We start from the raw sequence: 14,323 nt of genomic DNA, 5'->3' as shown, positions 1-14,323 counted from the left end.
TGGTTCTTGGGAAGAATGGGCTGGGGAACATCTCTGGGGCTCCACGCAGACCCAGCCCAACTCCAAGGTGATGTTGTGACCTCTTCTTCCCCCACCTCCACAGCACCACCCCTCCCGATGTAGGGCTGTCCCCCAGGCTGGGGGGGGTGGGGGATGCTGCGGGCTCACAATGGCAGAAATGACATCAAGGAATGTGACGGGTAACAACAGGAAAGGAAGGCAGACAAGAGGCAAGGAAGGGTTGGCAGTGAGCAGGGCGTGTCTCTCCCCTTCCCTACTCCCTACAGACCAGCAGCCTCCTCCATTCTTCACTCAGCCTCCTCACACACACACAAGGAAAACGAGTCTCCCAAGGCTGTGGCCTGATTGTGAGCTGCCAGAGTAGCAAGGGAGTCTCTCAAGCCTCCCACAAAAACTTTCTCTCTCTGTGTGACCTGCTCGCCCAAATGCCAGGCCTTCACCAGGCCAGGGGAGGTCAGGATGGGGGCCACAATGCAGCCCAATCTTTCCTCCCCACCTCATGAGATGAAAAAAAAAATTTTTTTTTAACATCAGGTTATTGATGTTTAAAAGCAAAGAGGTTTATTTATTTGGAAGCTGTGCGCGAACGAGGAAGTGTATGCTGGAGCATCAGTGAAAAGATCATGAAAACCAACTGTTATCTTTTTAGGAATTTGAACGAGCCAGTTAAACACAGCCATTATTTAAAATTTAATAATATAAACTGGTAATAGTAAATAAGTTATATAAAAAGCAAGGTCATAGATGCCCAAACTCATCACTTCTTAATCGTTTTACTCTATTTTATGTCTCTTTATTCCCTTGGGGTTACTGGTTTCTATTGGTAGAAATGATATATAATGTGCTACCATTGCGTCTCTCTTCTCAGGGTGTACAGAAAGTTCACAGTGGTTGCTGTCTTGAAACCAGCCATGCTGGGAGGTGTTTACATGATGGAAATCAGCCAGTGCTAAAATCTGGCCTTAATTTATTGCCATTGTGATTGTCTAAAGGGATAAAGAAAATGTCAGTGATGCCAATTAAAAGAGTGTCTATAGCTGTTACACTGTGGACACAAAGAAAAATCTGAGGAAATGACCTTCCAGGATTTGAAACGTATTATCTAAATTAGCAAAGAAGGTGCTGGTCATTATCCTTAACAGAGTTCCGAAAGGCAACTTTGTTATTTCACATTCCCCTTATTCACGAATGTAACTGGAAAAATTAGCCAGCATTCATGTCAGAACTACACTGGCTTGTTAGTTACACAGGTTGGCTAGGAACACAAAAATTCGACAAAAATCCATGAAAGCTTCCTATGAGAATCATCTGGCATCTGAAAGTTACAGTAGAATATTGCGTAGTCTATTGTTGTAAATTGTCTGCTTTAAAGTAAATTTTTATTAAGTAAAATGTTATAAAGTAAGATTTTTTTTAAAGAAAAAAAGTGTATACTTATATGTATTTCCCCTTTCTACCACCCCCTTGGAAAGCTGGTGGTTAGACAGTTAACAGCTCACCACTGTGGTGGTGCCAACTACTCCTCTCCCACTGCAATTCTTTCCCTGGTTCCAGGACACGAAACTTTCCCTTAAAGGCATCTTCAGGTTGCATGAAGTTGAGGAGGGATGAGCCATTTGTTACCTCTCTCAGACATTGGCTGTACAGCTACAGGCTCACTTGGTGCTTCAACAGGCCAAGGGGTGAGTTCTCTCATCTTTTAAACTCTCAAGACACACACTGCTGCAGTCCACCATGACTGCGCTTGAATCTTCTGCTGCCTCTCCTATCAGGAGGGAAACCTGCTTCTCATTGTTTTCCCAAAGCTGTGACATCAGAAGCAGGATTAGCTTATTTCTTCTTAAGACTCACTCATTAGAAGAAAAAATTCTTCTTTTATTGATGCAAAGTCTGTAAGACCAGGGATTTAAACTTTAAACACTTCAAGACTATTACTTTCCTTTTCTTATCTCAGTGCACTCTGTAACATTATTTCTCCTTTCCTTGTAAAAAGAAAAAACAAAAAACAAAGAGGAAACTTCTCTTACAATGTTTGTAGCATAAACCAAAAATTTAAACAATATAGAGAGCATCAGCATGACCGCTTATGCTAGAGTACCTCACTCACTTGCATAGGAAGTTCTAGTGTTAAATAAGTGGAAGAATGTTCTCTGAAACACTGTTTGCAGTAACAAAAGACTGGAGACAACTTAAATGTCCATCAACAGGGCAGCAGTTAAATTATGATACAAACCCTAACCTTAACCCTAACCAAAATCTATAATGTAATGGTTTGCAGCCCATGAAAAAATAGGTAGCTTTATATATACTGATAAGGAATGATTCAGTTCAGTTCAGTTCAGTTCAGTTGCTCAGTCGTGTCTGACTCTTTGCCACCCCATGAATCGCAGCATGCCAGGCCTCCCTGTCCATCACCATCTCCCGGAGTTCACTCAGACTCACATCCATTGAGTCAGTGATGCCAGCCAGCCATCTCATCCTCTGTCGTCCCCTTCTCCTCCTGCCCCCAATCCCTCCCAGCATCAGAGTCTTTTCCAATGAGTCAACTCTTCACATGAGGTGGCCAAAGTACTGGAGTTTCAGCTTTAGCATCATTCCTTCCAGAGAAATCCCAGGGCTGATCTCCTTCAGAATGGACTGGTCGGATCTCCTTGCAGACCAAGGGACTCTCAAGAGTCTTCTCCAACACCACAGTTCAAAAGCATCAATTCTTCGATGCTCAGCCTTCTTCACAGTCCAACTCTCACATCCATACATGACCGCTGGAAGAACCATAGCCTTGACTAGACAGACCTTTGTTGGCAAAGTAATGTCTCTGTTTTTGAATATACTATCTAGGTTGGTCATAACTTTCCTTCCAAGGAGTAAAGGAATGATTACCAAGACATTAAGTTAAAACAAGATGCAGAACACAATATATAATATGCCATCACTTGGGTAAAATGAATTTAAAAGAATATATACCCATATGAACATGTTTGAACATGCCCAGAAACTTCTGGGAGGATAAAAATGTGGTTGTGTTAGGAGGGGTAGGGCACTGGCAACTGTGGTGAAAAGAAAGGACTTATTTTTCACAGTATATATATAATATATACTATATTATATATTATATACTATATATAGCATATATAAAATATATAACATATACAGTATATACTGTATATAGTATATATATCATTATGTATATATATTATATAATATATAGTATATACAGTATATACTATATATATAGTACATATACTATATACAGTATATACTATATACACATATACAGTATATATACATATAGTATATATACTATATATAGTATATACTATACACACATATACAGTATATATATGTATAGTATATAAATATACAGCATATATACTATATACAGTATATACTATATATATACAGTAAGTATGTATATAGATGTGAATTATTTACCTTGAGCATGTATTATATTTAAATATTATATATGTATAATAATAATATATGTATATTAATATATATAGTATATAGTATGTATATACAGTAAATATATATATATGCTTGAATTATCTACCTTGAGCATGTATTTCCTTTTGAAATAAATAAATTTTAAAATAAAAAGTGTTAGAGAATTATCCTATGTATGGCCCTACAAATATTTGCTGAGAAGCAACTATGTTTGTCAAAGTATGCCACATATTGGAAGAACCATTACTAGCTCTAAAAGTAGTCTGATCAGGGTTGTGGACATGGTTAGGGCTGTCTTAGACATAACTCTCTACTTGTTGAGGCTAAAAAAAACCCAAAAACATATTTGAAGAAATAAGGGTGGGAAACTTTCCAAATGTAATAGAAGCTGTAAACCTACATCTATACAAAGAATAAGAACACTAGAAACTGTAAATATGTAAACTTTAAAAATATACATATTAAAATATATATTATAGGGCTTCCCTGGTGGCTCAGACATTGAAGAATCTACCTGCAACTCAGGACACCCGGGTTTAATCCCTGGGTTGGGAAGATTCCCTGGAAAAGGAAATGGCTACCCACTTCAGCATGGACAGAGAAGCCTAGAAACGGTAAATATATGAGCAAATTTTTAAATATGCATATTAAAATATATATTGTATATAACTTTAAGAGTTCTTTAAATAAGTTGTTTTAAAAATTACAACAATACAATATGTAACATCAAATTTAGAACACATGCAGAAGTAAAATACATGACAAGAATGGCACATTGAATAAGAGTGTGGTGATAAAATGTACTGTTGCATGGCTCTGACATTATACATGAGCGGTATAATACCATTTGAAGGTAGACTGTAGTAAGTTGAAGATGTCTATTGTAAATCCTAGAAGAGGGAAACCATTAAAAAAATTAAACGAAAGAGGTATAACTAATAAATCCATAGTGGAAAATACAACACTGAAGAATTTTCAGTTAATCCAAAAGAAGAAAGAAAACAGCAATAAAGACAGTTAATGCTCAGTGGTGATTTATTTTTTAAAACTATTTTAATATATGTTTTATTTTTTTCCATTTTGGCTGTGCTGGGTCTTCATTGCCACATGTGGGCTCTTTGTTGGGGCATGTGGGTTTCTCTTATTGCAGAACATAGGCTCAAGAGCACAGGATCAATAGCTGTGCCACACGGGCTTGGTTGCCCTGTGGCATCTGGGACCTCCATTCCCTGACCAGGGATTGAACCCAGGTCCCCTGCAGTGGAAGGCGGATTCTTAAACACTGGACCACCAGGGAACTCCCTCAAGTGATGAATGCTGAGTCATCAAATCGGCATAGGTTTGCCATATAAAGCAAATCAAGTTTGTTGGCATTATTAATACTGTGTGTGCAAAGCAGCACATAAAACAAGCATTGTAAGTTATAGGCCCTTTATAATTTTAAATTTTGTTACAATAAGTTTGCTTAGGAAAAAAAATCTCACATGTGCCCACATAAGAATTACCTCTAGGGTGATAAAACTCATTATTGACTTATTTTTCTTTACTGCATTTTGAAGTGTCCTTGAAAATGGAAAAAAAAAAAAACAAACAAACAACCAACCCTTGATGTAGACAAAAGAGCTGCATACTGGAAGAGACCATCAATTAATTCAATGACATCATCTAAGTTACTTAGTTTCCTTCTTTTTCCTTTGTGGTAAAATGAGAAGACATCACCCAATACACTAGCCACCAACCACATGTGATTACTAAGCGCTTGAAATGTGGCTAATCCAAATGCAGGTGTGTTGTAAGTGTAAAAGACTCACCAATACAAATACACACTTAGAACAAAAAAAAATGTAAAACATCTCATTAATAACTTTTCATGTTGATTACATATTGAAATATTCTTAATGTATTAGGTTAGCTAAAATTTGTTTAAAATACCTTTTCCTGTTTCTTTTTTCTTTTTCATGTGACCACTACACAATTTTAAATCATATATACGGCTTGCATCATACCTTTATTGGACAGTGCTGAACTAAATCGTATCTTCTAGTCCTTAATATTCTGATACTTATCCTAAGCTTCAGGAGTGCAGCGCTTCAGATCCAGAAAGCATACATTTAAAGCAGTTCATTCTCTTCATTCCATTCCACTAGATGGCACTAGAGTTACAGCTTCAAGCTAACAACATAGTTTAAAATAGTTGCAGTTCTCTAAACTGCTTAGTTTCAGCTCCACGCCCTTACTCACACTATTTTCTCTACTGGGAAACTCTTTCCTAACTAGATAGCCTATTCATTTTTAAAAAATTCAGATCCTCTGGGACATCCCTGTGGTCCAGTGGTTAGGATTCTGAGCTTTCCCTGCCAAGGGCCTGGATTCAATCTCTGGTTGGGAAACTAAAATCCCACAAGCCACGTGGCACAACCAATATAAAGAAATTAAAAATAAAACTCAGATCCTTAATATCCGTCTCCTGTCCATAAATAACTTTATGTAGCCACTGTCCATATTATTTATGTAGCCATATTATTCTATAGTAAATCCATGAAATATTGTTTACATGCATCCCCCCTTCTATCTTGCATGTTATCTGAGATAGGTAGTGATGAGATTTTAGTTGATGCCTGGCATCCGGCACGCAGTAGGTGCTATAAGCAATGTTATCAGGATAGGCCAAGTTAGCAAAAAGTCCACATCGCAGTAGCATAAGACAACAGAGGGGCACTTCCCTGGTGGTTCAGTGGTTTAGACTCTGAGCTCTCGGACCAATCCCTAGTCGGTAACTAGATCCTACATGCAGCAGCTAAGAGTTCACATGCTGCAGCTAAAGACCCTACATACCACAGCTAAGACCTGGCACAGCCAAATAAATAAACAGAATACAATGTATTTTAAAAAAAAGGCAAAGTTTTTTTCTTGTGTACATGTTCATCAGGGATCAGCTGAAGGCTCTGCTCCAGGACCCATGTTAATGGAACAAATCCATCTAGAGTTTTGCTGGTGACTATGGCAGAAGCAAAGAGGGCTCTGTGCCTGTGCTTTGGAGGTCTCTGAACCTGTGCTTAAATGCACCGACCTAGAATTGACACAAATCATTTCTACTCACAAGTTACTGGCCAGAACTAATTATATGGCCCAATTCAGTGCAAGGATATCAGAAAGTGCGATTCTATCATGTGCTTGGAAGGCAAGGGCAGAAATATTTGAGGAATGTTAATGATGATCTTTCAAGTAGCCATGTACGTATGTGTGAGTTGGACTATAAAGAAGGCTGAGCGCCCAAAAATTGATGCTTTCAAACTGCAGTGCTGGAGAAGACTCTTGAGAGTCCCTGGGACAGCAAGGACATCAAACCAGTCAATCCTAAAGGAAATCAACCTTAATACACATTGGACGGACTGATGCTGAAGCTGAAGCTCCACTACTTTGGCCACCTGATTTGAAGAGCCAATTCATTGGAAAAGACTCTGATGCTATAAAAGACTGAGGCTAGGAGGAGAAGGGGGCAACAGAGGATGAGATGGTTGGATGGCATTATCAACTCGATGGACATGAGTCTGAGCAAACTCCAGGAGATAGCGAAGGACAGGGAAGGCTGGCGTGCTGCAGTCCATGGGGTCACAAAGAATTGTACATGACTTATTGACTGAACAAGTGACTACTAATAACCCTTCTAGTCAATAACCTTTCAGCTATTTCTCCTGCAGGTAGAACACATTCACTATATATTCCGCCACAAAGGAAACAACCCAAGAATTCCCTTCAGTCATGTCAAGTTCAAATTCAAGAATCTGCATGATGCACAATAGTTGCTATTGACAGTTTCAGACGTGGCTGAGCTAGAGAACGATAAACTGAAACAAGCCATGTGCCGCACATCTAATGTACTCTGGTGGAACAGGGACAGGATAAATGCAGTCAAGGGAGTGGGGACAAATGGAAGACACAACAGCCTAGGGACTGTGATGTTCCACTGTGTGGATGTGATGACAGCCCCTTACCTGGAGCAAAGGGAATAGTTCTTGATTAGCTCTCAATTCTGCTTCTTGGGAAGATATCCTTCGGCCACTGTTCTCTGTTCTAAGCTGCAAAGTTTTCAGGGTGTTTGCTGCAGTATAACCTAATTTGTCCTGACTGATAAATCAGAACCTAGAGGGGGTGTTACATATTATTTAAAAAGAAACACTTAATAAGTGTGAATAACTAACGTGGAGGGCAGCAAAGATCTTACTGGAGGCTGGAAGGTCAGCAATCCATGTTATACAGTAGCAAAGCATTTGGTAAAATTGTGGCCTGCAGTAACTTAGTTATTTAATAACCTACCTAATAAGCTAGGAGAGTCAAGAGAATAGAATTTTAAAATTGGATACAGTTGGCTATCACTGAAAAAGCACCCCAGGATGAGTTCAGAAGAGAATTGGCCAGCTTGCAAGAAGGTAAAGGGATCAAGAGAGACTATGGATGTCACAGGGGTTCACAGAGGCAACTGCTTATTATCCCCAAGTGCATGCTCAGTTGCCCAGTCATGTCTGACTGCGACACTATGGACTGCAGCCCTACCAGGCTCCTGTCCATGGGATTTCCCAGGCAAGAATACCTTGGGTATTGTGAGTTGCCATTTCCTCCTCCAGGGCATCCCTAAACGGTAAGAGATAAAATGGAGATGCTTGGAGTGACAAAAATCACTCAAAAGAAAATTCAAACTCAGCTTTGTCGGTATGGTAACCAACAGTCCTGGTTTGACCAGAACCATTCCAGTTCTTAACACTGAAAATCCAGTAACCAAGGAAACCCCTCTGCCAGGCACAGGGACAGTTGTTTACCCTACTCATCACATCTCTGTTGAAACCTGTTAGTAGTTTAAATTGTTTTAGAGCCAAGACCTTGTTTAATTTGTGGCACTCAGTAAACAATTTCCATTAAGCAAAACTGCTTGGGAAAGAGACTTCAGGTGCGGGTCTCCAACCAAAAGATCAAAATGCCCCAAAGTAGTTGAAGAGGCATAAAAATGAGAAAAGACACCAAATCTAAGAAAAATGTCTACAAAAGGGCGGCTATGGCATGAAACTGCCTGAAATCAGAGATAAAAAGCCAACTATATTTCTGCTTCTTGGGAAGACATCATATATTTCTGAGAGTACTCTGCTACCAAGACAAGTCACATAAGTCCAGCCAATCACAAAAGACTAAAGAGTGCAATCTTTTATCACGTGCCCAGAAGGTGAGAAGCTGGAAATACTTGCCAACAGCACTAAGAATTATCACAGCACAATAAATAAAAGTGATGCCCAAACCACTTGTTTCTGGGCTATGTGTTAGTCACTCAGTTGTGTTCAACTCTTTGTGACCCCATGGACTGTAGCCAGGCTCCTCTGTCCACATTATTCTCTAGGCAAGCATACTGGAGTGGGTTGCCATTCCCTTCTCCAGGGGATCATCCCAACCCAGGGATTGAACTCAAGATTCTTTACCATCTGAGCCACCAGGGAAGTCTGGGGTAGTAGCACTTGCGTTTAAGAACACTCAGGAAGAGGGCTTCCCTGGTGGCTCAATGCTGGAGACATGGGTTTGATATCTGATCCAGGAAGACCCCACAGGCTGAGGAGCAACTAAGCCCACAGAACTATTGAGCATGTGATCTAGAGCCCAGGAGCCGCAACTACTGAAGCCCATGTGCCCTAAAACCTGTGCTCCCCAAAGAGAAGCCACTGCAAGTGTCCAAGCACTGCAACTAGAGAGCCGCCCCCACTCTCGTCAGGGAGCCCGCACAGCTGCAAAGACCCAGCACAGCCAAAAATAGAATAAAGAACATTCAGAAAGTAGAGCTAGTTTAGCAGAGGACACCATGCACCATTCTTACCCTTTAGCAAAAGTAAATCAAACTCACCATATACAAAAGGATGTGTGCCCCAAGATGAGTGTGTTAATTTCCATACACAGAGGAATGAATATGTTTCAATACTGAGTGGGGATGAAGGAGGGAATTCAAGGAAAAAAAAATCTCCATTTTTCTGGAAAGTCCAAGCTGTTAGGTCTGGGAGAGCAGAAACAATCATCAGTGAAGCACAGACATTTCACCAGCTGGCCCGGAGAACAATCAGAATTGAGTAGATAAGAACACAGAGAAAAAACACCTACTGGACTCAAGTCTTCTCCAGGGACTGAAGCTGAAGGGCTGTCAGAAAGGATCACTTTTCTTTTTCTTTAGAGATGGAGTCAAGAGAAAACTCTAATAGCCTTGGCCTAGGCTGGGACAACTTGTTGATACAGGGCAGCCCCAAGTGTACCTGCCTCCACGTTCAAAGGTTTATTTCCCTTATGTTTTAAACAAAGCGTTTTACATACTTTTCTGCTCCTATACTTTAAGATCTGAAACCTCAGATGTACGCATTAAAACCCTTGCCCATCACTAATTTCAAGCGCAGGAGTCAACAAGACGCAGAGTGGAAATATACATTCAACTTTATTTCATTAGAAAAACTTATTTAAGCCACATTGTGGCCAAAATACCCTTGTCCCAAGCAGGCGCTGTCATTCCCCTGCCCACTTCAGACCAATACACACACACATACTCGCTAAGTTGGAGGAAGAACTTTAAAAAATGTAAAAATGAGAACAGGACACAGAAGACTCCACCTTCCCCCTTTCTACAGCCAACCCACACAACTCTTAACTGTTATCTGCACACAGAAGAGCTCTCACGGGAAAAAAGCTGAATACCAAGTAAACTGACCATAAGACACCCAAGTCCAAAAAAATTGTTGGCAGATGCTTAGAAAGTACGGTTGAAACTAAGACCATCTCCCAACAGCTGAAGTTGCAGCACAAGTCCTCATCTAAGAGAAGACTAAGCCAGGCTGCTCAGGGAGTGAGATCACTCCATTCGACAGCCACAGGCCACCCACTAAGATCTGTGATTAAACAGGCTTTTTCCAGAACAAGGAGTATCCAGATGAGGTCCTTCAAGGGCCTAGTAACAGTTAGTTCTCTGATAACACTGATGTGGAGCTTGCCTGCCCAGGAACTGGTAGAGCTGGCGGTATTTTGGACACTGTTCCAAGGTTATAACCGGTGGAGGGAGGTCTTATCACACCCCTCTGGATGGATGGTCTGGAAGGCCCTTGGGGGCTCTGTGTTGGCAAGCTGACCTCTGGTGGCCCAGGAGCTCCCAGGAGACGGGCTCTCCAGTAAGCCCTCCAGGGACTCCATCAGTCTAATGAAGATGGAGAGCAGGGTCAGCACCCCACCTAAGAGATAGAGGTTCAACATATGCTTCATGGCTTCAAGGATTCCACTCCTCTGTAGAATAGAGCTGCCTTCTGCTTCTGAAAGGCCTCTGAATCCTGAGAAGAGAGAGGAGAGGTTAATCTCCAGCCTTCTGGGATATTCGTGCCTCTGACCTTGACCCTGGAGCTAAGCAGGTCGCCAGCCAGTCAGGGAGGCAGGGGCCAGGGCAGAATCTCCAAGTAAATTTACACTGTAAATGCATGGCTCCCACCAGCTGTGGAACGACTCAGCTTCTTGGACTAATCCAAGAGCATTCCTTAAAACTTTTACTTCTGCTTTCAGATATAGAGAATCCCTGTTCCACAGTCCAGGGACCACAAACCTTCCTGGATGTAAAAACCCAGTTCTTTTTGGGGGGAGGAATGGTGCAGGGGGCAGGGGTGGGGGGCTGGGGTCGATTGCGGGAATATAAGAACATGTCCTTGGAAAGCAAAAGCAACCTGCCTGGAAATCTCCTTCACGTCTCAGTCAGGTGTGAATTAATCATAAACTTTTTAGAAGTCTAAATAATCCTAACGGAGTAAAATATATCAAGTGCGCTTATTTAACAAGTACGCCCTGAACACCCACAACGTGTTAGGCACCCCGGATGGCACTAAGGCCACTCGAGGCCCTGCAGACACGAACTCGGCCCTCATGCGCCTTCCAGTCCAGGGGGGGACAGGCAAGAAAACGGGCAGTTCCTACAAACAACAGGAAGGAGATGCTAGGTGTGCTCTGGATGGGCACGGCGTGGGGTGAGCACACGGATCCTAGCTAGGGCCACCCCTGGAGAAAGCTGGGCGGGGTCGCTGAGTGGGGCCCCAGGTGGGGACGAGAACGGACGCTCCCCACAGCGCAGCCCCAGGCGGGGTAACGCCAGGAGGCCCGCGGGGCACGCAGCCCAGGGGATGGGGGCGGGGAGCCGGGAACCCTATAAAGCCGCTCACCTCCAGGAGGACGGGCCAGGAGCGGCCCACTTGCTGTAATAACGGGTCGCGCGGAGTCGGAAGGAAAGTTGACCCACGAGATGTCAACCCAGACGCCCCTCTACAGCTAAAAGCGCAGCTTGCAGCGAAACTCTGAGCTAGGGCCACACGGCCCATTTATACCCGCGGTGCGGCTGGGAGCCCGCGCGCGCGCACTGGAGCCCTGACGCAAGCCCACGGCCCCGCCCCTAGGCGAGGGCGGGCTCGGGTCTCAGGCAGTTCTCAGCAGCTTTGGTCAGGGCTGTTTCTTGAAATACGCGCTGTGCGACTCTGAGTCACTGAGGTGGACATGGCACCAGGCGTGTATATTAACTACAACTGCCTTTTCTAGCTGCAGGAAACGTTTGAGGGAATTAGAAAGTCATTATTCCCGCATACCAGGTAGATGGAAAACATCCAAAATGGTGCAATCCAAGGGCTCGCTGACTGCGTGGGATGAGATCCGGCGGGCGGCTGGGGATGAATTCTTCGCTGCAGATTTTAACAAAGCACAGATTGTCAGAGGGCCTCAGACCCTCGCTCCACCCCCACCCCACCCCCCACCCTACTGCCCGTTTCCCTTATTCAGGAACTGAAAAGTTGACATTTCTTCACTTCCTAGAAGTAATAGGATTCCAAACGCCCTCCACCCCCGACCCAGTCCCTATTCCGAGTTTTCTTTGCCATTGGTATCTCTGGAATGGCATCATTTTACATCATAAACCCTGCCTTCCATGAGAGTTTGTCACAGTACCAAAATGTGGAATACACACCTGGCCCTGGTGTCTGAGCATGGGACCGAGTCCTTTGGCAGGCACTGGACGTCAGTTTCCTCGTGTCCAGTGTGGCCACGGAACGAAGTCTGAGGATGAACGAAAGTCCTAGGTCACAGTCTAGGTGGTGGTTTAGTCTCTAAGTCATGTCCGACTCTTGCGACCCCATGGACTGTAGCTCCTCTGTCCATGGAACTCACCAGGCAAGAATACTGGAGCAGGTTGCCATTTCCTTCTCCAGAGCGTCTTCCCGACCCAGGAATCGAACCTGGATCTTATGCATTGCAGGCAGATTCTTAACCGACTGAGGAAGCTCCCACGTCTAGCTCCCATATTGGGGGCTGAGAAGGCTCACTAAGCACTACCCTCCCAGGGTGCTCCCGAATCTCATCCCTGCCCACCCGCCCCCCGCCCCCAAGTCCCTGGGTGTCGTGAGGGCACCCATTGGCAGATCTCGGGAAATAAATTGCTGGGGACACGCTGGGAGTGGGGAGGCCCCTGGGGAGGGAATGTCCACGCCGTGGAAGGAAGGCCATGAGTGGTTTCGCTGCCTTCCTTGTGGGGAGGGGAGGGGGGCAAAGCTCCAAGTTGGTGACTCTAGCAGGTCCCCGGAGCTTTAGGACTCTCGGCTTCGCTTGCCTGGACTGGACTAGCGACAATCCAGGCGCTCCCTCGGCTCCGCGTGCTCTGCGGAAAAGAGGCAGGACCAACCGGGAGTTGCCAAACCCCGGCTGCGACCTTTCACCTACTATCCCCGTTCCATCTGCTGTCAGAGGAGGAAGGGCGGGAAAGGCCGCCGAGAAGGGGAAAAGTTGGAGATGGGAGACGTGCTAGCAGGCAGGCAGGCACTGTGAAAGTAACTTTTCTACTCAGCTTGCAGGAATTTTTGGTTCTTCATTAAACCAGAGTTTCGTCTCTATTTTCGCTGGACTCAAGTGACTCTTCTCTTGCACTGTTATTTAGGAGGGGCTCCAGCTCTAAGCTATGAGGGAAGCCCTCAGATGTTTTGGTATATATACCATTTCTGGTCATGTCCAACTCTTTTGGGACTCCATGGACTATACAGTCCACGGAATTCTCCAGGCCAGAATACTGGAGTGGGTAGCCTCTTCCTGCTCCAGGGATCTTCCCAACCCAGGAATCAAAACCCGGTCTCCTGCTTTGCGGGCAGATTCTTTACCAGCTGAGCCACAAGGGAAGACCAAGAATACTGGACTGGGTAGCCTATCCCTTTTCCAGTAGATCTTCCTGACCCAGGTAGCTCAGATGGTAAAGCGTCTGCCTGCAGTGCGGTGTCTCCGGTTCGCTCCCTGAGTCGGGAAGATACCCTAGAGAAGGAAATGGCAATCCACTCCAGTATTCTTGCAAGGAAAATTCCACGGACAGAGGAGCCTGGTAGGCTACAGTCCATTGGGTCGCAAAGAGTCGAACACGACTGAGAGACTTCTCTTTCTCTTTCCAGCTCTGAAACTACTCTACGGAGTGTCCCCCACCCTTGCTAGTTAGGGGCTTCGGGTGAATCCTGTAACCTTTAGGCACTTCAGTTTCTCACCTGTGATATGGGAGGTGAACAGTGCTTACCTGGAAATTAAATGAGTTAAACCACATGAAGCACCGAGAAAGCTGCCTGGTACATGGAAAACATGCTGTAAGTGTTAAAATTATCTGTATTCTCTACCACAAAACTCCCAGTGAGAGACTTTGGTCGCAGTTGCCTATGTTCAGTGAGGCAACATAGGAATTCCGCAATAACCTGTTGGGCTCTGCTTATTGTCAAGTCTAAAAGTTTATTCTCATAGAGCTCGAAGGAAGAGATAGGCAGCTCTCTGACAATTCCCTCTCCCCTATTTACTGCCA

The 14,323-nt window shown here is 43.9% G+C and overlaps 1 protein-coding gene across 1 annotated transcript; it reads right to left on the bottom strand.

The window, feature by feature from the left end:
* Positions 1-10,434: 10,434 nt before the first annotated feature.
* Positions 10,435-11,806, bottom strand: HILPDA (hypoxia inducible lipid droplet associated). The gene is given in 3 exon segments (XM_012177097.5): positions 10,435-10,584; positions 10,587-10,802; positions 11,676-11,806. Coding segments are annotated over 2 exon segments (189 nt in total). The 5' UTR covers positions 10,738-10,802; positions 11,676-11,806; the 3' UTR covers positions 10,435-10,546.
* Between the last annotated feature and the right edge of the window lie 2,517 nt (positions 11,807-14,323).

This window comes from Ovis aries, chromosome 4, assembly GCF_016772045.2.
Source record: "Ovis aries strain OAR_USU_Benz2616 breed Rambouillet chromosome 4, ARS-UI_Ramb_v3.0, whole genome shotgun sequence".
NCBI lineage: Eukaryota > Metazoa > Chordata > Mammalia > Artiodactyla > Bovidae > Ovis > Ovis aries.
This window is presented reverse-complemented; position numbering and strand designations above follow the sequence as displayed.